Below are 26,435 nucleotides of genomic sequence, written 5' to 3' on the forward strand. Positions count from 1 at the left end.
GACAATTTGATTTTGGCAGTCTCTTAATGCTCTGAGGCATCTTTTCCTAGAACAGGAACTTCATCGTTCCTATGGCAATTTTGTTGCCATAGTACTACTATTTGGGGATGCCTGGGTGGTTCAGTCTGCTAAGCGTCTGCCTTTGGCCCAGGTCGAGCCCCGCACCATCAGGCTGCTTGCTCAATGGGGAGCCTGCTTCTCCCTCTACCTGCCTCTATCTCTCTCTCTCTCTGACAAATAAATAAATAAAATCTTTATAATACTGCTATTCAATTCTGATGTGAATCACCTACAGTTAGCATCAGACTCCAAGGTTTAACGGAAGTCCCCATTAAGACTACCCCCACTTCTGCAAGTTCAGGGTCCCCAGACCACCTGCACTTCTGATCAACTGATCAACCAGTTGCAAATTTGGGAGGTTTTACTATCCTTTCAGGTTTGATAATATTCTAGAATGACTTACAGGACTCAGGAGAGTGTTACCCATATGATTGTCAGGGTATTTTTGTAAAGGATACAAATTGGGACTGGTCAAATGAAGAGTCATATGGAGTGAGGTCTGGCAGGTCTCACATACAGAGTTTCCAGGCGTTCTCCCTATGGAATTGGGACCCATCAGCCTTCTCGCACATCTATGTGTTCACCAAGCCACAGTGCCCAGAGTTTTTACTGAACTTTCATTATGTAGGCATAATCGATGGTATCAGTGGCTACATGACTGAACTCAATCTCTAGCCTCTCCCATCTCCTTGAAAGTTGAAAGTTTGTGCTAATATCACTGTGGCTCAAGACTCCACTTTTAATCCATGGTTGGTCTTTTGGGCAAGATCCGGCCCCATGCTGAGTCACCTACTTAGCATAAACTTAGGTGTGGTCCAAGGGCCCACCCCAAGAAAACAAAGACTCTGCTATCACGGGGGAGTTCCAAGAATTTGGAGTTTTTCTCCTCCCTAAGAGCCAGGAATGAATGCCAATTGAATTATTTATTATATAACACTTGCATGTTGCAATCACTCAGGAAGCTTTCAAAAATGTTCATGCCTGGGGGCATGTGGGTCGCTCTGTCAGTTAAGTGTTGACTCTTAATTTCAGCTCAGGTCAGGATCTCACGGTCATGAGATCCAGACCTACAAGTCTTCTTGAAATTCTCCCTTTCCTTCTTCCCTTTCCTCCTCCCCCTGCTCAGGCACACACACTCCTTCTCTCTCTTAAATAAATAAATAAAATCTTCAAAAAAATTGTTCTTGCCTGGATCCTACCAAGAACTAATTCGTCTGGGCTGAAACCTGGATGTAAGAACTTTTAAGGTCTCCTCCAGATAATTCTAATATATCCTACAAGCTATGCTTCTGACCTTGCTTTAGCTTCTTAATTTGAACTTCTAGGCTATGTGTGTTCCTCCAAATGAGATTTGAATTGTTGGTCTGGTTCATGGAGCTCCCAACATGCTGCTTAGCTGGGGCCAGACATCTTATGATCTATCTTAAATCTTGGGTCTCTGTGCTGTACAGCTGTGAGTGGACCCATTCTCAACATAGTCCAGTATTCCCTAGACATATGCTGTGTACACACTGCACTGTGCAGGGTAGACATCTCTTAATCTAGTCACCACACATTAAGTTAGCATCAAGCAAACCTACTGTACAAGCAACTTAGCAGATTTATTGCTATTTCTGACATATTTATAAGCTTTAACAGAAATATTGTCACATCTCTATCAGCCTTAAATTTTTATTTCCAGTTTTTTTTTTTAAGATTTTCTTTATTTATTTGAGAGAGAGAGAGTGAGAGAGAGAGCATGAGAGGGGAGAAGGTCAGAGAAGAAGACTCCCATTGGAGCTGGGAGCCCAACACGGGACTCCGGGATCATGACCTGAGCCCAAGGCAGTCACCCAACCAACTGATCCACCCAAAGGGCCTTTGTTTCAAGTTTAAAACCATCTAAAATGAATCAGAATTTACCTAAAATTATCCTGTATGTTAAGGGAAAAAGTATGATGGATTCCCACAGAACATATTTTGAGAAATTAAATATTTTAAAAATTTTACAATATTCACATAAATGTGATATATCAGAATAGTCTATAAATCAGTTTTTGGAAAACTAGCCTTCAACAAATTGGAATTCTGCAAATTATATTCTTGGCTTCTGCTTATGATTAGCTTCCATCATCTAAAAAAATTTGCTTATGTGAGAAATTTTAAACCCTAGTATTTTCCATCAAGATTTCCTTGTATAGCATGTGATTAAGAGATTGCATTTTGAAAGTGTTTAAAATAAAAAAGGCAGGAGTAGAGAGAAGGAAACCAGGAACCACTTCTGACCAGCCAAGGTTTTTCCCAAAAACCTGGGAGGAACTCTCCAACAATGAACCAAGAAATTTGTGCAGCAGGGGAAAAAAAAAAATTAGTAGAACTTGGAAAATCAGTTGGGGTAAGAGGTTATATTTGACATGAAGGCCCTGATAGTACATTTCCTGAATAAAAATAGTGATTGCCTTTATGCATATTATCTTTTCAAAGTCAGGTCAAGTTAAAATGTGAGCAATTTTTTGTCGATTCACTTAAAGAATTTTTCAAAAAACTTCTCTTTCTACCTCAGACTGGAATAGGAAGTAAATTTTAGCAAACTTCATTTTCTGCCATCAAGAAGGGAAGGGGATTCAAATTTGTGATAATGATTGCATTTTAAGTTACCTAAGAAAAGTGCTAGTGAGACTAGAACTGCCTTCTAAAAATAAACCAAAGCAACCACATAAAAGCTTCTTGAGTCCTGGCTTCAAAGTGCTCATTCAGAATTCCAAACCTCTAGTTTTCAGGTTCTTTCTGAGGTTGTTGGTGCGCTAACCAACCCTGAGGACCGACCCTGTAGGACTCAATAAGAATCCTAATAAATATGTAGCCATGGTTGGGAGTCTATGAAAAGTAAGTAAAATTTCCACAACCTCAATTATCTCATATGATTAGGGGATCTAGAAATGCAGAGTCAAAGTTAAGAGTTCTGAGTAACTGGTTTTCAAAGACTCATTCAAATGGGCTAAAGGTGCATATTAGTTTGGCTTTTACACCTCCTGTTGCTTTTCAGGAGGACAAATAATTACAGTGATTTAGCTTTGAAATGTGCAGCTCGGAGTTGGATGTGGAAAAGTCACATAATGGTGTCAGCACTTCAGCCCAAAGTAAATAAAATGGTGAAATATATTTAGCACACGATAACACAAAGCACTGAAAACAGAGATAGTAAGAAGAAACTGTCTTTATGTGATTAGAGAACTTTACAAAATACCAAGCTTTTACAAAAAGGAAATAATTACAGAAAATAGAAACAGTGGGAAAAACCAGAAAGTTTTCCAAGTTCCAAATTTCCATCCTAATTCTAGCCCCTGAAATTCTAGACAGGTCAGTTTCTCAGGCTCTTTGTCTGGATTTCTTCCTTCTAACCTTTCAGCCTCCCTCTGTGTGGCAATGGCTTAATTCTGGATGCAGTAGAGCTGTTGCTTAGATGTCTAATGCCTTTCAAGGCTAATGTGACAATTCAAGCAAGTGGTGGCTTCCATTCCCTCTCCAGATGCCCGCGAGAGGCACTTTGGCAGGACTGCGGGGTCACAGAGGAGATTCTGCCCTCCAAGAAAGGCTGCTTTACTGTTTTCTCTTTCTTTTTACCACAGACGGGGTTTGCACACAAATACTAATTTGCTTCAAGGGACTTGGAAGTTCTACTCTGCCAAACAACTGACTTTTTAACTGACTTCGCAATTGAATGCAAACAAAAAGCAGCCCAATAGTTTGCATTCTAGAAATAGTCTTGGATCCCTCTGTTCACAGAAGCTCACCCTGCCCCATCACTTAACTTGCCTGAACCCCTCCCCATGCCCCATTCCTACCACCTGAAACTGCCATCACTGATGACCTGCTAGTTGCTAGATCCAAGTGACCCTCTATCAATTCATGTCTTACTTTCCAGATCACAGAAAGTTGATGCTGTTTACCAGCTGATCAATAGAAGACATTGATAATGTTCTGTTTTGGTTTTCTTCAGCATCTCTGACCACTCCCTCACAGTCTTCATAAGGAAGATCTCTTTCTCTATGCATTTTATAAATGTGAATTTTCTGTAGAAATCCATCAAGAACTCTCTTCTTACTCATCTCCTTATTCCTGTGTATTTTTTTATTTATTCCTTTGCTTTGTCATCTTTAGGTTGATGAATCCCATCTTATATCTCTAGCCTATCTCTCTCTTGAGATTTTTTAAAAAGATTTATTTATTTTAGACATTTAGAGAGAGAGAGTGGGGGGGGGATGGGGGATGGGGTGAGGAGGAGGAGGAAGGAGAGAAAGAAGGAAAGAATCCCTGAGTTGACTCTGAGTTGAGTGCAAAGCCCAATGTGGGGCTTGATCTCACACCCCATGTGATCATGGCCTGAGCTGAAACCTAGAGTCAGATGCTCAGTCAACTGAGCCACCCATCTCTCTCCTAAGTTTTAATCTCATATATCTGAGCATTCTTGGGGAGGCATCCCTCCATTCTTGGAGGGATTCAGAGAGGAGGAACACATAAATGGTACCAGAGCCTTCAATTTCAGAAACTCTGTTGTTCCTTTAGTGTCCTAAAGAAACTTAAAAAGAAGGAAAACAAGTATGTAGAGGTGCTGTCTGCTTTGTCTGACATCTTAATCTTGGTATCATTGGCTGTAATTTCACTTAGAATTTTAAAAAAAAATTAAGCATGTGACCATTTTTTTTTTCAAATTTGAGAATTCCCTTAAATTAGATGTCAATGTTTCAGGGCAAGAGTGAGAGGACATGGGACAAAAGGAAAAAGCTTAAGTGCCAGTTTAGAGCAATGGTCAGTGACTTCTTTTTGTATTTCTTATACTAATATTAATATTTATACTGATTTGTGCTTCTTTCAGGTAGAATGAGTGGCTGCAGATAAAAGAAACTGGATTCCCCAAATAACAGTTTATTCCACTCTTCATGGACATCTGAAGTTCAGTCGTCCTGAGCTGTGATGCTGCTTTTGCTTTACTAAGGTAAGACCTCAGGAAAAAGCTCTCTTTAGCTTTCTTTTCTCCTAGCCCCAGGCTGTGACCTCCTTCCTTGTGGTCCAGTGTGACTGTCATCATATCCATGTTCTCAGGAGCAAAGGGCATACTCACACAGTCCTTCAAGGATGTTTTCTTGATGGATGTTTTCACTGGCCAAATCTTACCCATGTTGCTGCTTGTAGCTAAGAGAAAAGCTGTCCAATGTGGTCTTTATTCCAGGCAGCTCCATGTCCCTGTCAAACACTGTGCTTCAATTGCCTTAGACGAAGTGGACAATAGATGAGGGGGAGGTGGGCAACCAGAAATCTCCACAATATTGCATTCTAACAACGAATGAAACCAGGAGAAAATATCTAGAATTTATTTGATGACAACAGGTGATGGAAATTCTGCTTCTTCATGAAGATTCTGTAGTGAAAGAAGATATTTGTATGGAAAAAATCAGTGAGCTTGCAGGGTTCTTTTCAAGGGTCCGCAGCCTCACTCAGCTTCAGGTGCATCACAGGACACATGGACTTCGGGGCCCAGGGGCCATTTTCCTGAGAGGTGGTAGGTAGGGAGACCTTATCCCAGAAGATTAGAAAGCTGTGGAGCCGTAAGTGACCACGTCCTGGTGGGTGGACTCATCCGAGCAGCCGCCAGCTCAGGATTGTTCCCCACACAAGTGCCTCTGTTATTTTGTGTGGTTCTATCTCTCAGCATTGAAATGAGGACTCCCACCACTTCTTTTGAATTTACAGACTCCTCTGTAAAAATCCCTCTGTGGGGATTTTTCTCCCTCCTAGTGAATTTAAAATCTTCCTTTGTTCAGAATATTTCTTCTTCCTTTCCCTTCAACATGACCACAACCACAAGAATGTGATCTTTGCACACAACATTCACCAAATCCAGCAAAAACCGCCTCAATGGACCATTCCTAGTACTTAAAGAGATTTGGGGTTGTTTGCTCTTCTTTTTTTTCCAGCAAAGCCATCTTCATTTGGTAGGTATACCTTTCATGGCTTTCTAAACTGTAGTGAGCCTTAGATTAAAGGGGTTAAAAAAAAAAAAAAAAGGAAATAACAACAAAAAAATTCTTAAATTTCCCTGAACTAAAATAGCTGCACAGAAACCCATAATATTTGAAATATTGATGTTCTAAGAGATAAAATAATGTTGGGTAAATATGTCACATGTACAAATAATTTCATTTCATAATTGGGCTTTAGAAATGCTTTGCTCTTTCTTTTTTAAGATTTTTATTTATTTATTTGACAGAGGGATACAGAGTACAAGTAGGAAGAGCGGCAGGCGGAGGGAGAGGGAGAAGCAAACTCCCCGCTGAGCAGCAAGCCCCACGCGGGGTTCAACCCCAGGAACCTGGGATCACAGCCCGAGCTGAAGGCAGCCGCTCAACCAGCTGAGCCACCCAGGCTCCCTGAAATGCTTTGCTCTTAATCAAAGAGACTCACATCTGCTTTTCTAAGTTAGGTTTCAATCTATATATCAAATGGGCAACGTAGTATCAATTCCACTGGGGAAAAAGTATCTCTGACACCAGGAAAGTTTTGAACCCTATTGAATTCAATATTTTATCAACAACGTGAATAAAAATGTATTAAAAGCTTGGGTGGGGGTGCCTGGGTGGCTCAGTGGGTTAAAGCCTCTGCCTTCAGCTCAGGTCACTATCTCAGGGTCCTGGGATCAAGCCCCACATCAGGCTCTCTGCACAGTGGGGAGCCTGCTTCCCCCTCTCTCTCTGCCTGCTTCTCTTCCTACTTACGATCTCTCTCTGTGTGTCGAATAAATAAATAAATTTAAAAAAAAAAAAAAAAGCTTGGGTAACTTTAAAGTGGGAGGAACAGCAAATGTATAAATGACGGAATCAAAATTCAAAAATGATCTCAATAACCTATTAAAAGCTGTGTAGAGGGGCACCTGGGTGGTTCAGTCAGTTAAGCATCTTCCTTTGGCTCAGGTCATGATCCCAAGGTCCTGGGATGGAGCCCCATGTCAGGCTCCCTACTCAGTGGGGAGCCTGCTTCCTTCTCCCTCGCTTCCCTGCTCATGTGCTCTCTGTCATTGTCTATCTCTTAAATAAATAAATAAATAAAAATCTTAAAAAGAAAAAAAAAAAGAAAGTTGAGTAAGAGTTCAGCATCTAGATTCATAGCTACCTGGCTTATGGGTATGGTGCAAGGTCAGAGAGGGTATCAGGCCAGCATGAGCAGAGGAAGTGTACAGGACCCTCTTGGCTGGTATGTATGGAGAGAGGGAGAAGAGATGACCGGCCTGAAAGGGGTTCCATTGGCCATATCTGGAAAAATCTGAACAGCCAAATTTTAATGTTTTATGGATTATAACCAACTGAATAATTAGGAATCCACGAGCTTATATTAAGTAACTGAATTAATACCTGAGGGAGGAAAGTCTATATTATAGTAGAAATCCAACTAAGAAATGTAGAAGGAATTATGGACATAGGAAAAAAAATCACCATTTGGCAAAAGCCACAGAAATAATTGATTCAGATAAAAATCATCAATGGAAGTTAATATTAGTAGGTAGAAGTACAAAATACTTAGTAATTAATTTCACAGTAGAGAAACCTGTCCAGTATCGTTTTATCTAAGTTTAAAAGTCAATATCACCAGAAATAGGACAAACTGACATCATGTGCCTCCTGATATGATAAACTAAGAAGGACATGGCATCATGTTCACAGCATTCCTGTCAAAAGTTAACAACTGGGATTTAATCATGAGGAAATGGAAGACAAGTATAAATTGGGGGAAATTCAAAATATATCAATATCAAAATAACTGATCTGTATCTTCAAAAGAGTCAAGGTCACAAGGGTGAAAAGAGTAATGAAGAACTATTCCAGACAGAAGAGCCTAGACTAGAGACATGAACCAAAAAGGAAAAGGTATTTGTTAAGGATACTGTTGAGGAAATCAACACAATTTGAATGGGATTTATGTATTGGATGGTATTATTATATTATCAGCATCCTAATTTTGATGATTCTAGTAGTAATATAGGAGAGTATCCTTGTGTTTTGGGAAACATATAGGAGTAATGGGTGTCTGTCATATCTATAATTTACTCTCAAAGGATTTAGCAAATTAGAGAGAGTGAGAATGGGAAAAGGATGAAACAAATGCAGTAAAATGTTAACAAATGGGGAATCAGAGTCAAGGGTGCACTGTTCCTACGGCTTTTCAGAAATTTTAAATAATTTCAAAGAAAGATTTTTAAAAAGTCAGTTACAATAAGTTTGGCCAAGACACAGGACCTAGCAAAGTATTAAGGAGAAATTTAAACCTCAGAGTAGCTCAAGACTCATTCTACCTGACTCTCAGGTCTTGAAGAGTTGGTGCACCCATCTGGCCAGGTCAACAGCGACCTTTTCTGTCAGGACCATGGATCACAATTACAAGCAGCAGAGCCCTCAGCAAAGCTTCCTGAAGTCAAGACACTTGCATTACGAAATGCCACTGAGAGGGCGCCTGGGTGGCTCAGATGGTTAGGTGTCTGTCTTCAGCTCAGGTCATGATGCCGGGGTCCTGGGATCAAGTCCTACATTGGGGTCCCTGCTCTACAGGGAGCCTGCTTCTCCCTCTGCTCCCCCTGCTGGTGCTCTTTCACCCACCCTCTCAAATAAATAATTTTTTTAAAAAAAGGAAATGTACTGAGGACCAAAGCAGCTGCTGACTGGTGTCTTTTTCCCTCTTTGGCCACATGGTCACTCATCCCCGCTTTTCTCTGCATTTGCTTCATCCATCTCCCTCCGCACATGGGCTTGCCTTGCTTCTCTGGGCACAGAGCAGAAAATGACCTTCCGTATCCTTACAAATGGTTGAGAGAGAACGTAATTGGCCCCGTTGAGTCAGGTGCCCACCCCTGGCTTAGTCAACTGCTGCAAGGAGATTAGGGTGATGTAATCCTGCCTACTTGGCCTCAGGAGAATGTCGGGAGCAGACGTTTCAAGAGGCACGAGCTGGCAGGCTGCGCCTATGTCAGCAAAAGCACAAATGAGCCAAAGTCGGATGAAAAGCCCAGCTTTATTATGAGTGAGGAGGTCGAAGACATCGGGTTTTACAGGGTATCTCAGCATGTAGGTGCTAGAGCATGACCACACCATAGAAGGCAGAGTGAGCCCATCACATCATCACCAGCCCAACAGCAAAAATCGTAGGCATGTGTGTTGGACCAGTGAGTCAGATGCCAAATACTCAAATAGCACTGCTGCTGTGAGTGGCGATTTTCTTTTTTTTCTTTCTTTTTAATTTATTTTTTATTCATTTTCAGCATAACAGTATTCATTATTTTTGCACCACACCCAGTGCTCCATGCAATCGAGTGGCGTACTTTCTAACACGGAAACCAGCTCTTGATGGAATTCTAAATAAAGTGAAGTACAATGTTTCCTTGATTTACATGGTAGTTGTATACGTGTATACTTGGAAAATTCACTGCATGCCTAAAGTGCGCAAAAACGTCTTGTGTTTAACGTGGAAAGTGTGGTGAGGTGGTGGGTTCAGACAAATAGGCTTTTAACCCACAGGGATATTTCTCTGCACAATCCAAATGCTTCCAGGAGGAAGGGTCACCCTGGATTATGTGGCACTCCCCGACACTGCAGCACGCCCATTATCCTGGACCCCTTCCTCACGGCAGGAACCACCCTCCAATTACGACAAGGCCAAAGTGCTCCTGCCTTCCTCCGGAACGCTCCCCAACATCAGTGCTATCACTATGAATGACCACTAGTTTAGAGATTAGTTTAGCTCTGCCAGGAGTGGTCAGCGGGTTATTTCTGCTTTATTGGAAGCTTTGTCTAAGTAAATCCCTTCCAACCCTAACACCCAACAAGCCCATGATTAAATCTCATGAAGCCATCACATGTCCTTCTTCTGAAATATTGCAGAGTTTTTGTTTTTTGTTTTTTTAAACTCTTTTGCTATTCAAGAAGATACTCGACTTCATGCCAATACTTAAAAGCTATGTTACTCAGGTCAGGCCTCTTTTTTAAGAAGCCACACACAAAGGAGGAATTCACAGTCTTGGAGCTGACTGGAAAACCACTCCAGGAATTTGGGTGAGGCCTTGGATGTCTGTCTGTCTCTCCCCCTCTCTCTTCCTCTCTCTTTTTTTCTTCCTCCCCTCTTCTCTTCCCTCCTTCTCTCCCTCTTTCTCTTACTTGTTCTCTCTGTGGGCTGAATTCAGTCTCTCTCCTGGTGATGGGCAGAGAGCTACTGTCCATTTCCATTCTACCTGTTGTGTGTCTACCTGTTCTGTGAACGGCCTCTGCTTCTCCTCTCCTGCTCCAAACTATGCCCACACGTCTAGAAGAAAACTATGACTTGGAAAGAAAAAACATTATGATTAGTTGTTTAGTGCCTATATCCCCTAAATGTAAGATCTATGAGGACGAGACCTGGTCTTTCTTATTTATTGCCATATTTGAGCAACCAACATGTCATTGCCCATTCTAGTCACTTAAAAAATACTGAATGAATGAATGAATGAATGAATGGATTGTTCAGCTGGAACTACAAGGTTGCCCACCTTTTGGACTGGTGTTTCTCCTTTTTTTTTTTTTTTTTTAAAGATTTTATTTGTTTATTTGACAGACAGAGGTTACAAGTAGGCAGAGAGGCAGGCAGAGAGAGAGAGAGGGAAGCAGGCTCCCTGCTGAGCAGAGAGCCCGATGCGGGACTCGATCCCAGGACCCTGGGATCATGACCTGAGTTGAAGGCAGCGGCTTAACCCACTGAGCCACCCAGGTGCCCTGGACTGGTGTTTCTCTACAAGACTTTCCTAGATATTAGGAAATCATGGGCAAAAGGTAGCTGTAGCTGTGTGTTTTCTAAGCAGGCATTAGGCTGGTTTATGGTGCAGAGAAGTAAAAGCAAAATATAGAAATCCAGTGGAAAATATCCTCTTCACTCCAGATTTACCTAAGGGGCTTCTCCACCTAGAATTATCCAAGTTCATCCTTACCTTCCCTTGGTCTGAGGATTCATGGGAGACTAAAATCAGCATTAAAGAAATGGACTAATTGATTCAATTAGTATATTACCAAGGTCATTTCAACTCATGAAGCCACATTAAAATTTCATTTTGGTTCTATGTTTCCTTCTACACATTGTTCTTTGTTGAGCTCTAATAGAATTAGGCATTGCACTAAGTCATAGTAGAGGGGCTCTTCTGCATCATCACAGACTCTAATGCCAGTCTACAATCTGTGAAGTGTACATACACTTCATACAATCTATGAAGTTTAATGCCAGTCTACACTTAAAAGTGTGGCGTTACATATTATTCTAAACATATTCCAGGGACACCTGAGTGGCTCAATGGATTAAGCCTCTGCCTTCAGCTCAGGTCATGGTCCTGGGGTCCTGGGGTCCTGGGTTCAAGCCCCACATTGGGCTCTCTGCCTTCCTCTCTGCCTACTTGTGTTCTCTGTCTGTCAAATAAATTTTTAAAAAAACTTTAAACAACTTCCAAGTCATAGGGGTCTTTTATTTTTCTTTATGTGAAGTTAAAAAAAAATTAAGTCAGGTTGCATTTAAAATCAGAACAGAACTGGGTGGGCCAGAATGCTAGCGTTTAAAAAATGTGAACAACATCCTTAATATAGCTGTTTGTGACTAACCCAGTGGGTGAGACACCCAGGGGAAAACAATAAGCTCACTTATCTTGAGTTTGAGAAGTTAGAGTTTAGAACTCTGTGCTATTTTTTGAACATAAAAATTATTCAAGGAATTACCCGCTTTATTTAAGAAAAGATTGTTGATGGAAGATTAGGCATTTAAGGACTTTTAAATGGGAAAAGGTTTCATGAACAAATCAGAAAAATGCAATGTATGCCCCTCTTCCAAATGTCATGTCTTTTAAAAATAGTGTCCTTTGATGTGCCTGGGTGTTGCAATTGGTTAAGTGTTCGACTCTTGATTTGGGCTCAGGTCGTGATCTCAGGGTTGTGAGATCACGCCCTGAGTCAGACTCCATGCCCAGCTTGGAGGTCCATGCCCTGCTGAGGATTCTCTCCCTCCCTTCACTCTGTCCCACCCCACCGTGTACCTGTGCCTGCACTCTCTCTCTCTCAAGAAAAAGATTAAAAATAAAAATTGGGGGTACCTGGGTGGCTCAGTGGGTTAAGCATTTGCCTTCAGCTCAGGTGATGATCCCAGGATCCTGGGTTCAAGCCCCACATCAGGCTCTCTGCTCAAAGGGGAGTCTGCTGCTCTCTTTCCCTCTGCCCCTTCCCCCTGCTCCTGCTCTCACTGTCAAATAAATAAGTAAATAAGTAAAACCTTCTTTTTAAAAATTTTATCTTTTGCTAAAGATCTCACTTTAAAAAAAATTAAAAAAAAATCGATCTCACTTTACTGCAACTGCTATAGCAAATATAATACATAACCAACAGCAGAATCAATTCCATGAATAACTTTTACCTCTGTAGCAAAACTGGTCTTATAGTCAATCTATAGATCCACTTTATAAGGATCACTAAAGGATAGCCATAGTTTAATCTACTGATCATCCAAATGCCAGGCAATTTCTAAACACTTTATCAACAGCACTCTCACAAGAAATCATTTCACAGGTGCTTCTATTATCATCCTCTTTTTTATAAATGAGAAAATAAAGACTTGGTGAAGCTGATTAACCCATCCAAAGCCACATGGCTAATCAGGGTTGGAGATGGGACTGAAATTTGGGCGGGCTAACTTCTGTCACTGTTCTGAATTGCCTCTTAGGACCCATGCTGTGTATTTCACAATGACACATACTTCTGCGTTCATGTACAAAGGATATATTCAACACGCTTCTTAATGGTCCATCTTTTCAAGCAATTTTAAAAATTACCTTTTTCAGTCACTTGTGAGTATCACTATACTATAGACACGAATAAAATAACCGAGAAGACAATCTAACCCCAAAGATAAATTTGAGGTGTGAATTGCGCAAGTACCATGTATAGCCTACCCAGAAGGAAATGATTCAAAGACCACTTACGTGTTTGCCTCCTTGGGCTTCTTGATCCTGATTCTTCCAATCAGATAAGGCGCACCCTAGCTGCAAAAGAAGAAGGAGAAGAAGAAGAAAAAGGAATGTGAGAATGTCTGAGCCCATACCAAATTAACTATATTTCCCTGTGTTCTCTATTTCTGGCACTCTGGCATCTGGGCCCTTGCTGGTCAGGGAGGTACTGCCTCTGTCAGGGTTAGCTAATTCCTAGAGATGCCAGACACCTCAGAACATTCCCTACACTCCAGAGCATTCTGACGTTATTCAAACTACCAAATCCTAAGCCTGCTTACCCGGCCTCACCCATTCCTTCCTGTGAAAACCATGTTTCCTCATGTGCTCTTCCATGGCATGCCATGACTCTGGTTTCTAGGGATTTGTGACTATAGAAAACTATTCCTTTATGACAGTCATGTCTGTGTCTGTGTATCTTACTTGATCTTACTTGATTAAAACAAATCCAGGGTACATCTTAAAATGCACATCCTAAATGAGAATTAATATGTGTACAATAAATAGATGAACTGTAACGTGCACTCAGTGAACTTCAAGGCTGTTCATTCATTCCACAGACATTTCTACAATGCATATGATGTCCTGGAGACAATCTGCTAGGCACAGCTTCCCAGTAAGTTCCCAGTACACTCACTACCTCTCTGCCATGTATTCCAATAAGTGGTTCAGAGACATAAAAATCTATCCACATGAAAATGAAATCAAGTAGTTCACAAACAAACCATGTGGTTCACTGTGGCCTTCTCTCCAGCAGTGGTGTAGATGCAAGGAACCTGGAATTATGTTCCTTGTCCAATACACGGTACCTTTGTACCTGAACAGACTCTTTTTTTTTTTTAAGATTTTATTTATTCATTTGACAGAGAGAGATCACAAGCAGGCAGAGAGACAGGCAGAGAGAGAGGGGGAAGCAGGCTTCCTACTGAGCAGAGAGCCCGATGCGGAACTCGATTCCAGGACCCTGGGATCATGACCTGAGCCGAAGGCAGAGGCTTCAACCCACTGAGCCCCTGAGGCACTCTGTGAACAGACTCTTGAAAGCTGGAAGCATTACCATTTATCTCATTTGAACAATTAACCAATGTGCAATGTGTGTCCAAGTTGTTCACTAATTAGATGCAATGGTACCTAAAAGCAAGATGTAACACAAAAAGGATAATGAAGATCTCCAAATTCCTACTTGGTACAGAGGACAAAGAAAACTTCTTGCTCGGGATTTCCCAAATTGGGCATGGCTTCTGTGTTTTAAAATCAGTGGCTAACCCAAATCTCTATTCATCTTCAATCTCATAGTTTCTGAGTTTGAAAAAATATATTAAAACAAAGATGATGGATATGATGAGATGAAGGCCCTGTTCATACAATTAAAATAAGGGCTTGTGCAAATTGGGTCAGTGATTTGGGAATCTTTTCAACGGCAGATTTATCACCAGTAATTGAAAGAGAAAAAAGAAAGTCAAAATACTGGCTGGATAGGATAATAGCCTTAATGTGCTCCTAAACATAGTGAGTGTGGAACAACAATCTATCAGGATTTTATAGTCAGTATTAAGCAGACAGAATTTAACACCACAATTTGTCTCCAATTAGCCAGTAGGTGTCACTGTTTAAATGTATTGGAAACAGTCTTCAACAGTTCTACGTAAGGAAGCCCAGCCTAAAAGAATCAAACAATTCTGAATAACTTACAACTCTTTCAAACCCACGAAGAGAATGCTTACAAATCTATACTCCTAATTTGTAATTCAAATTAAGTAGTGATCTAATTTCTTATTGTTAAAATAATTATTGGAAAAATCAGTCTAAGCTTAGTGGTGGTACACCCACAAATGATTCAAATTTAAATTCAAAATCTTTTACGAATCTTTAAAAATAAAGAGTCAATATAATAGGCCTACTTTTCATGGGAAAGTAAAAATGTTTCTACATTTTAGGACAGGATTTCAATTTTTAAGAACTATTGGTCTTCTCTAGGTCTCTCTCTATAATCTTGAGTGAAAGAAAACATTACGTTTCACATGTGTTGAAGAAGATGGTGTATAATTGTATCTACCACCTAGGTACAATGAGTCTTGTAGGAACTTGTCTGTCTAGGAAGATCGTGAATATAAAATTTTTTTGAAAAATTATAAAGTGGCCTTTACATACAAGATAAGATTTCTTCCCACTTGCACAGTGTGGTTCTTCTGTACTCCCACAAAGAATGGCTCCAGAAAAGGAAGAGAACTGAGAGGTATGAAATACCTACCTCTGTGAGAAGGCATTATTATGAGAACAATATTCATTAATATTAATAATATTAGTAATAATGCTTATTATTATTATCACTAAGAAGGCTTTATTATAGTTCATTTAGCCTTTCAACCACTCAGTGGGGTAAGTATTATTTTCCTATCTGCGAATGAGTAAAGGTAGATTAGTTACCTGAGCAAATTGGTAAACCTGTCTTACCCCAAAGCCTGGGTTCTTTCTACCGAGTCACCATGTGATTTGAACATTTATAAATTAAATTGTATTGTTCATGTTTGCTGAAATAAATAAAAATTCAGTTAGAGAATCCTATTAATCAGAGGAAACCAGTAATAAAACATTATGCAGAGAGGGAAATAGTAAAGCAAAAGAGTCCACCTAAATTGGCATGCAAAGATTGTGGGTAAGTAGGCCCTACATACTAATCAATACAAAACCTCTGATTCAGTACTGTAAGATCTATTTAATAGATCCTCTTGTTTCTAGACCAGCAGTCTTCAGACATCATTTGATCTCTCTTTGTGGCATCTCAGAGTAATCCGACAGAATTTCAGCAATCTTAAGAAGTATACTCATGAGTTTTTTACCATCTCTGCTATTGCACAGTAACTGGTGAATACAGACTACAAGCTTGATTTACAATACAGTTTCAAAGAAACAAAGTAAAACTCTACATTATTCCTTGCCTATTCTTGGTAGTACTGGTCCATATTTGCATTTGAACATAGTAATAGGAACACTTAAATTAGCACAAGCACCAGTGCTCAGGCTGGAAAGGCTTCACATCAATATGCTGTTTTTTACTCTTGCTTGGCGTTCAAGGGGAAAGGGAGAGGGACAGTGAGCTCAGCTGAACTGGGTATGGACTGAATTAAATAATCTTCACCCCAAAATATTTCCTCCCAATTCAATATGCCCCCTTCTTCAAAACCTGTATAGACAGACCAAGAGTTTGTAGTCATTAGAGAACTTTCTAAATGCAACACTAATCAGGTTGCTTCTTGTTTCAAATTCTTTAGTGGACTTCAGAGACCATACTTAGCAATGTTTCAGGACAGCTTACTCCACCTATACCTCTCTTCCTCCCTTCCCAGAGCACTACTTCTCTTCCTTTTGTTCCCAACTAAAGCTGGCACTCTGGGAAAGAGTGAGGGCTTCTCATGCTGCTCCTTTAACATCTTGGACATAATTCGTATTTTGTCATTATAAATGTGATTCATTAAAATCTATCCCTCACTAACTGAGCTCTGTGAAACAGATGCTGGGTTATTGATCTGCACAGCCCACGTGCCTAACAGTGACCGGCTCAGAGCCAGTGCTCAGAGCCAGTTCTCAGATGCTGACAGGTCACTCATTTCCAAACTATTTAGACCCTCTTTCTTTTCCTCTTCCCTTCCCTTCTTGAATAGTTATTCAATTCCAAAGCCATTAGATAGGCTCAAGCAAGGTAAATTTTACATTGGCAAGTTTAGGGAATTAGAAATATGGGTAGAAAAACTAAACCAAAATCTGTAGTGTTGCATCAGAATTGGAGGTGATGCTATAAACTCCTGAATATAAATATAAGTAGAGAGTAGATAAATATAAATGTGTACACACACACACACACACACCCCTAATTCTGCCCACTCAGAGGACCTAGGAACAGTAACACATCAAAAGAATGGTTTCTAATTACCATTCTCTGTGAAACAGAACCAGGAATCTTTTGAAAATGGCGTAGTCTAGGGCTGAAAATACAAGGTAAGCATGGAATATCTTGGACTAGGAGGTAAGGAAGTGCAAACGAATGATGGAGACATGTCAAAAGTTGGCTTGAATGGATTCCCCATGGCCAAGTGTGGGACACTTTGAGCATCAAACAAATATAGAATGGATTGTAACCATTCAAATAGGATACCGTAAGTGCATATTTAGATTACTTAAGATTCTATAAATAACTGAACAAAATGAGAAGTTTGATGAGTAATAGTATATTTATATAGCTTCAAAGCACTTCCCCCAAATATGTATTAATCACAAAGGGAAGAAGAGTGAATTTATAGTGGTGAAGGTTGGGAGAGTCTTAATCAAGTGAATTAAGTTCAGTTAATAGGACACCTCAAAATCACTCCACCTAGAGGATGCAAGGTGGTACTTCTGTGATACCCTTGCTACCGAAGTACAACCTAAATCTAATGAGACAAATCCAAGTTGACAAAGGGACATTCTACAAAATGACTGGCCTGTCGTCTTTATAAGTGTCAAGACCATGAAAGTCAGGAGACACCGAGGAATTGTTACACACTGAGGAAGCCTAAGGAGATGTGACAAGGAAATGCAATACATTTTTAAACAGGAGCTTTTTACTACAAAAGACAACCGGTGATTGAACGCGGTTTGGGCACTAGATGTAGTAAATTATCAATGTTAATTTCCTGATTTTAATGGCTGTTTTGGAGCATCTAGTCAGTACCTTACTGTCAAATGATCTTAAGTGTTCTTTGCACTGTAGTTGTTTAACTTTTTCTCTGGCTTTGTGATTACTTTCATATTTAACAAGTTTAAAGAAAAACAAAAAAAAACCAACAAACAGCTAGACCATGCCGTTGGTATTTTAAAATTCTAAGCCGAATGCAAGTTAGACTCCTCAGATTTTAGAGCTGTGATGCACACTGTCTCCGCGAGGAAGAGCTACGTGCATACAATTAATTTTGCGAAAAGGAAAAAGGCAGAGATCTATCTGTGACTTTTCTGCATGGGCAGCTTTCTAACCAAGATTTCACGGCCGAGGCGCCCGCCCGGCCCGGCCGGCTCTCGCTCGGCAGCCGGAACCCGAGCCCCGCGGCATCGCGGAGTCCCCACCCCGGCTCGGCTCACCCGCGGTGGACGCCGCGCAGCCGGGGCGGGGGAGACGCCGGCCGGCCCGCCGCCCGCCAGACCCCGCCCGCCGGAACCCGCCCCCTGTCTGCGCCCCCCCCCCCCGTACCCCGCCCACGGCCCCCTCGCCCCCCGCCCGCGGCCCCCACGTCCGCCGCCCGCCAGCCCCTAGCCCGCCCGCCCGCCCTAGCCCAACCCGCTCAGCGCGACGTCTCCCGCCCGCGGGAAACGAAGCCGCGCGGGGTGTATGTTGGGGGGAGGGGTGGGGAAGGGTGCGTCTCTCCCAGCTAGAAGGCGGAATTCTTGGGCCCAAGACGTGCTGTGCTGGGTGAAATTTATGTTTAAAAAATAAATAAAATTGTTAAGTTAAAAAAAAAAGCAGAAAACGAACATCTACCAGGAGTGGGGTTCGAACCCACGCGGACATTGTCCATTGGATCTTAAGTCCAACGCCTTAACCACTCGGCCATCCTGGTACAGGCGAACGGTCTGCTTTTCACTCTTCCTACAAGCTGTATTCCATCGTCCTCGCACCCTCCCTCAAGAATTTCTGAGGATCTTTCGCTGCCGCTTTCCCGGTTTTCCCGTCCCGAGCTGGAGCGGCCTCCCCGCGGGAGCCTCCGTTTCCCGCCGCCGCCGCCGCAGCTCACTGTTGCCCCCGGCCCGCCGCGGCAGCGAGGGCAACTGCAGCCGAGTTCGGCGCGCGGGTGGCGGCGGCGCTCGGCGGCTCGCTGCGGGCGGGACGCCGGCGCCGCCCGTGGTGCTTTCGGTTTCGAGGTGCGCGGGCGCGGGAAACAAACACACCCATAAACTTCGGGATTCCTGGGAGCACGTTGGGGAAGCGCGCGGAAATGGGGGTGGTGCAGGGACCGAGCCCAGAGGATGGAGTTTCGTTCGTTTTATTCTAAATAGAATAAACTTCAAGGAATGAGTTGCGTGGGCAGCAGAACCGCTTTTCTTCTTCACCCCTCACACAGGCAGGAAGTTTGTAAAATTCCTGTCTGTCCTGCGCCCCGCCACACGCAGGGAGTGTGGCACCTGCGGCCCTCCCAGCTGGCTGCGGGCACCACACCCGCGGCACGGCCTCGGGGTCAGGGAGGGCACTCCTCGTTCCCACGACCCACCTGTGCACTTGGAAGTTTAGGTTCTCTTCGGTGCCCGGCAATGCTCTCCCTCCATTCTGCGCCCAGGAGACTCCGTCTGTCCTGTCACCTCCTTTCCCGGGACTGCCATTGCATTCCCGACCACCCGGGACCTCGAATGTACCCCAGAGCCACCGCCTCGGGGTTCCGCAGCGTCGGGGAGCCGGGGGCCCGAGCGCGACCTGGCAGCCACGCCCAGTGCCCGCGGCTGCCTTTGACCGAGAACTGCGGTGCTGGCGACTGCACAGATTCATCTTATTCGGTGGGACCCCGCCCACGGGCTCTTCCGGCTCTGGGTCACGCTGTAAGAGACCCTGCCCTGCTACTTTCACGAACTCCTGTAACCCTCGAGCATATTGCCCTGACCTGGGAGGCTGTCACTAAGCTCTAAGAACACCCGTGGGCCGTGGCAGCTCTTCTGGGCAACAGCCGGTGGAATTACCTCCCCCATCACTAGGCCGCCTAACACCGGGAGGAACCAGTGGCCTGTACCTTCCCAGCCTCAACCGTGTGCCACCTACTGAGCTCGAGGCCTGGCCCACCCGAGCACCAGCATGCCGACCAAAACTAAGGGCAGGTTCCTTAGACCTAGCCCGCTCTGCCGAGAAAAGAAGGCGAACTTAGATTGTGTCGGGGTCTAGAAACATCCCTGGGGTGATGACACCAGATCACCTCCTCCTTCTGCCATCTCCATCTTAAGGCACCAAATCATCAAGAAGCTTCAGATTTCATAAAATTGGGCTTTCAGAATATGAAAGATGGTAATAATAAAAGAACCTACTAAGAACTCACTAATAATAAAAGAGCCTACTAAATGCTCACTATGTGGCAGTCTTTGCCCTAAGCTCTTTACATACACTATCTAATTTAATTTTTGAAAACAGCCCTGTATAGCAAGTGTTTACTGAGCTATTGGAGAAGAGAAAATTTCGGTCTGCTGTGTGGCAGGCTGTAATTTTCTGAAGAGGACTACAACAATATCGCCCACCCCACATGTGACTTCATCTTCATCTTCCTGCACTGTGATTTTGACACCCGTACCCTTCTCCCTCACTGAATCTGGGAAGCCTGTGTCTGTGGTGGAGAAGCGCTCTGTGACCTCTGAGCTCATTCACCTTGTTCTCTTGGGATGCTTGCACTGGGAACCCAGCCACCATACTGTGACAGAGCCGAAGTAACCACATGTACTCTTTCTGGTCAACAGCCCCAAACAACAGTCAATATTAATTGCTGCAAATATAAATGAGTGAAGCTTCAGTTGATTTCAGCATGTCACTGTGAAGTGACCCAGCCATGGACTCTTTCCAGTTAAGTCCCCAGATAATGGAGCAGGGATAAGCTAGTGTATCCTTTTCCAATTTCTAACTCACAGACTCTCTGGACAGAATAAAAATGTTAAGGTTTTTGTGTGTCTTTGTGCCACTAAGGTGTTTGGTTGTTTGTTTGTTTTTAAATGAAACAATAGTTAATTTAAGAAACTGGGATAGTGTAGTAGAGCACTAGGAGCATTACACAGAAACAGGCTATCTGAGAATAAAGCCAATGTGGGAAAGTAGCACCCCTAGATGAAGAGTCCATATGTGAGTCCATCATTGGAGTTCTTTCCCTCCTCCCTACTGGAAGCCAGATTTTGGGCCATGCTGCCCTTTTCCAAACTGACATCCCTCCTGGGACTCTTGGGATCAAGGAACATAAGTTCCATCTCGAGGTCCTAGCCACAGGGAGGTTAGGATACAAAGTTCTGACTTTTACCTTAGGAAGCAGGCCTTAAAATGGAGGACATTCCCCAAACATCAGAAGGGTGTACAAAAGATCTGGAAACTGCAAGGCATGACAAATATCCACTTGAGTATTGGAACAAACTGTGAAAAGCACTATGCAGTGACATTTGTTATAACTGACAATATTAGGAAGCAAGTGACAATATTAAGACAAATTTTGCAACACTGAAATGGATTCATGTTCAGGAAATTGCATTTGACATACTTCTTATAGGCAAATGTTTTGCTCTGTTTAAAGTATTTTTCACTGTGCACGTGTGTTTATTTAAGTCATGATCTTCTTTATGCATTTTTTTTGGTGATTTAAAAATGTGTTCACAAATGCTTTGCTACTCCTTCCTTTAAGAGATGGCGCTTCCCTTGCAATGTAGGCTGAATCCAATGACCCATTTCTAATGAATAGAATAAAACAGAAGAGGTGAGATGCAACCTCAGTCATCATTGCTGCTAATGTCTCGATTTCTCTCCCTTGGATGGTTCCCTCTGGCAGAAACCAACAGTCATTTAATGAGCAGTCTTTTGAGAGACACATGTGGTGCAGAGCAGCCAGCAAGCATGTCATATCATGAGGTCCTGTATGAACAAGCTTGGTAATGGATCCCCCTGCCCAGTCAAACCTTCTCATAACTGTAGCCCTGGCCAACATCTTGACTTCAACCTTATAAGAGACCCAGAACCGGAACCACCAGCCAAGCTCTGATTTTCCAACCTTCAGCAACTATACAAGATAATATTTATTGTTTTAAGCTGATAAATTTTATGTTATTTCTATGTAGCTATAGATGACCAATACATACCAGCTAGTTTTTAGCTTGGATGATATATTTATGAGCATATATTTTGTTTTCACATATATATATATATATATTTTTGAGATTTTTATTTATTTATTTGACAGATCACAAGTAGAGAGGCAGGCAGAGAGAGAGAGGAGGAGGACCCTGGGATGATGACCTGAGCCAAAGGCAGAGGCTTTAACCCACTGAGCCACGAGGTGCCCCCAAATGTATGCTTTAGACAATCTCTAAGGCAGAAGGAAGGACCCAGTGAACAGGGACAAGTACATGGTCCAGGTAAAAGAACATGAGGGCTAAGCTGACGGGTGGTGGTCACAGGGAAGAAAAGGGTGTGGATTTGTAAGGAGGAGGAAGAACTGATGACTGGGGGAGTAGGGTATTTGCTAGTGGACAACTGGCAAAGGGTTAAAGAAGGACAGTGTTAGCACATTTTAGGATTTGCAGACTCCTGGTCCATAGGAGGTGATAAGACCATTACTGGATTGCAACATAAGAAGACCTTTAGTTGGAATATATTACGGTGAAGGCCCCTGAAACAGAATAGGAGAGTTCTGTTTGGGAACAGAACAGCAGGGATGTGGGTCAGGTGTCAGGCAGAAGATGTGCATGAGAAAACAGAATTGGGAGCCATCCAGAGAGAAGGGATGACTGATGAATGGTCATGATTTTAGGGTCCTGGGATCGAGCCCTGCTTCGGGCTCCTTGCTCAGCACAGAGCCTGCTTCTCTCTTGCCCCTGCCTGCCACTCTGCTTACTTGTGCTCTCTCTCTCTACTCTATCAAATAAATAAATAAAATCTTTAAAATAATTAAGCTATGTCATATCATTAGGAATATATTATTCTTGGTGACAGGATTTTCTAATTAAGTACTCATAGGTTAAAATTTTTATATCAAATCTTGTGATATATAGTGCACATACATCCTATATAGTAAACAGAATATAAATCAGCCTTTTTTTTTTTTAACCATAATCAAGGGCTCTCATTATGATAGCAAAGATTTCTCTGAGCTATCTCTAAAACAAGAGACATCAGGAAATCATAATGTAAGGATATTATTTAGACTGTGAAATCAATAGACCTAGTTCAAATTCTAAAGTTTTCCTAGCCGTGTGAGCAAAATACTTAACCTTCTCAAGTCTCAGTTTCCTCACCTGCAAAATGAGAATAATAATGTTTACTTCAGAGAAATGTGAGAATCCAGTGAATTAATGTATACAAAATATCTAGCTGGCCAGCTAGCTAGAGGTAGGCTCCAGTTGGGGTGATAGTCAATATTTGTTTTTGTTTTTTAAGATTTTATTTATTTATCTATTTACTTCAGAAAAAGAGAAGTGGGGGATGGGCAGAAGAAGGAGAGAGAATCTCAAGCAGACTCCCTGCTGAACTTGGAGACTGAGGCTGGTGATACCATGACCCTGAGATCATGACCTGAGAGTCAGAAATCAAGAATCTGACATTCAACCGACTGAGTCACCCAGGTGCCTGGATACTTGTTACTTTCTGAACAGCCATTCTCGTTTTTATTTTAGGCAAGATAGATGTCTCCCCCTAACCCAGGGGACGAATTATTGTTGGTCTAAGGCAGTGATTATCATGTCACCCATTATGCCAGTAGTGAGTTTAGGACAGGGATAAGGGGTTAGTGGGTAAATGATCCAGTTCTGGCCAATGAAAGATAAGGGAAGTTGGTTGAGGGTTCTGAAAAAGATGTTCTTTCTGGATTAAAACAAAAAACAAAAAACAAAAAAAACAGAGCCTGGGGAAGTGAAAGCTTATGCTCTTCCTTCCCCTTTTCTCCTTGCCCTTACTGAAATGGTGTGAAGGTGAAATTATTGGAGTTGTGTTAGCCATCCTGTGTCCATGAGGGGACAAACCTAGGATAGTCAGTGAATGCCCAAAGATGTCAGAAGGGTAAATGAGAAACAGATCTTGCCCTTATGACCTTAGTGAGCCACAGCCAACCAGAAACCACACACCTCCAATCTGCTTCTTGTGCAAGAAAATGAACATGTTAGGGGCGCCTGGGTGGCTCAGTAGTTTAAGCCTCTGCCTTTGGCTCAGGTCATGATCTCAGAGTCCTGGGATCGAGCCCTGCATCAGGCTCTCTGTTCGGCAGGGAGCCTGCTTCCCTTCCTCTCTCTCTGCCTGCTTGTGATCTCTGTCTGTCAAGTAAATATATAAAATCTTAAAAAAAAAAAAAAAAAAAAAAAGAAAAGGAACATGAACATGTCTTTAAATATAAGCCAGTGGCTCTCAGAGTGTCCAGAACACCTGGGAACTTGTTGGAAATGCCAGTTCTCAAGCCCTATCTCAACTCCTTGAATGCACACTTGAGCTGGGTGATCTGAGACAGAGTTGGTTTTAGAGTCTCAGTTATCCCAATAGGGTTTCTGCCAAAGCATTCCTGAGCCAGTGCATTCCAGAGGGCTCCTACAGTACGTGTGGAAAGCATGAAGGGGCTCTACAGTGTTTCTGAGAAGTCGCTTTCTTGATTCCCCAGCTTTGGCCTGATTTCTTATCACTTACCTCTTTCTCTTAGGTAAGGCTATCTCCTGAGGGGATACTTGCTGTCTTCTTGAATTGAAAAAGGTATATAAATTATTGTCTGGACCCCAAAACTGCCTCCTCCTAAGGTGTGTCTTGTCCTGAAGAGAATCTTTACTTTCACTTTACCGGAAATCTTTCACTTCCCAGCATCATTCTAACACCCTTTTATTTCAACATCAGTTGAATGCTTCAGAATCTTTTTTTAAAAGATTTTGTTTATTTATTTGACAGAGATCACAAGTAGGCATTGAATACCATCAACCCTAGGATGTATTTTCTCGTCTGAAGGTAACAAAAAAAATTTTGTTTAATGGAGCACTGTGTCAACATCACTTCACTTTGAGAAGCATTTTACATATGTTATCTCATTTTATTCATCTGTTGGCTTACGTTGGGGATTCCCAAATACTTGCCAGACGCTTTTAGATACCTGAGCATGGTATTCTTCTGGATTTCAGAGAACAGAGCTGGTCCCTGAGCATGTGTGACGATAACTGAGACTCTTTCCCAAAATTGTTTGTGGTGAGGCTTTCGCAGATATCTCTGGGTCATAGATGCCATAAAGTCATGCAAGGGGACCGGGACAAAGAGTAGGGCCTTGTATTACCTCTGCCTCCTACCTCCCAGCTATCTGGAAGTCAACTACTGGGAAGTCTCAGTAGACATTTTGCCAGGGACTCTCGGCTTGCTTTCAGTGAGGCTCTTTACTCCCTCCTCCCCTCTTTCCCAACTTGTCTTTTGTTTTCCAACTTTATTAGAGACAAATTTTGTTTAATGGAGCACTGTGTCAACATCACTTCACTGTGAGAAGCATTTTACATATGTTATCTCATTTTATTCATTTTCTCTAACATCCTCCATTCTTATTTTAGTTCTTCGTTCTTCAAGTGTTCAGCCTCTATCTGTTTCTTCTCAGAAACACTGTAGAGCCCCTTCATGCTTACAGTGCCTTTATATTTCCCTTAAAAACATTCTGGCTTTTTAATCCTTTTGAATTTTTGCTTATTTCCAGTTTAGTTGAAAATTTTTAAATCTCTGTTTGTGTTTTTATTTTTACATGTGGTAGCTTTTCATTTTTATTTTGTAATTAAATGTGACCACTGGTTCTTGTGACAGCTTGTTTTCACTACATTTATAGTTTAACCTTTATATTTTAATTTCTACATTTTAGTTTTTCTGAATTTTCTCCCTTCCTTGTGATGTTTTGATTTAAATTTTTCATTTGTTCTTAGGGATATTATTTTACTTTGTCTTTTTGGTCAGTAAGAAATATGGCCTCGGGAAGAGGCAGTGAGAAAGGAAAGGCCACATCCTCGGTCTCCATGGGCTTTACACCAAGGAGAGGAATGATCTAACAAAAGGCAGGGTCTTTCTGCAGCCACTCAGCACAGGGGCTCAGACTAAACTGGTTAGATTTTATTTTAAAATTTTTAGGATTTTATTTATTTATTTGAGAGAGAGAGAGAGACCATGCATGAGTGCCCACTAGGCAGGCACACAAGCAGGGGGAGGGGAAGGAGAGAGGAGAAAGAGAAGGAAGGGGAGAGGACAGAAACAGGCAGACACCCCACTGAGTGGGGAGCAGGACAGCGGGCTCCATCCCAGAATCCTGAGATCATGACCTGAGCCAAAGTCAGATGCTTAATTGACTGAGCCACCCAGGTGCCCCTAAACTGGTTAGATATTAAGGGCAGGGTCAGTTTAAAAAATGTCAAACAGAGGGACACCCAGATTCTATATCAGATATATGCTGGGTGACCATATAATTTGTCATCCAAACAAGACACTTGTGAAAATGAGAAAAGGAGCCATTAAACATGGTGCAGGGATACAAGGTCTGCACAAGCTGTCCCTGGGTAGCTTATGTATGTAAAAGAAATGTGTGAAAGTTCAAACTCAGATTAATTAGTATCAGACCTGCATCTGGTAGGCATCCATTTTTTTAAAAAAAATTTATTTATTTAG

General features: G+C 42.1%; 1 protein-coding gene across 19 annotated transcripts in view; it reads right to left on the minus strand.

Moving 5' to 3' along the window:
- LOC309864886 (uncharacterized protein) overlaps window positions 1–19,883 on the minus strand; it is a 47,795-nt gene extending 27,912 nt beyond the window's left edge. For 4 of the 19 annotated variants that reach the window (XR_014311811.1, XR_014311818.1, XR_014311819.1 and 1 more), the window contains exons 1-2: window positions 19,324–19,857; window positions 13,034–13,123 (exon numbers count right to left, since the gene is read on the minus strand). Coding sequence is in view for 1 of the 19 variants with exons in the window: in XM_082730787.1 (XP_082586913.1) it covers window positions 19,324–19,595 (272 nt within the window). In the remaining 18 variants the exon portion in view is untranslated. The other 15 variants (XR_014311810.1, XR_014311816.1, XR_014311817.1 and 12 more) reach the window with 13 other exon arrangements.
- Between the last annotated feature and the right edge of the window lie 6,552 nt (window positions 19,884–26,435).

The sequence above is a fragment of the Mustela nivalis genome (genome assembly GCF_964662115.1).
Source record: "Mustela nivalis genome assembly, chromosome: 5".
In the NCBI taxonomy this organism is placed as follows: Eukaryota; Metazoa; Chordata; class Mammalia; order Carnivora; family Mustelidae; genus Mustela; species Mustela nivalis.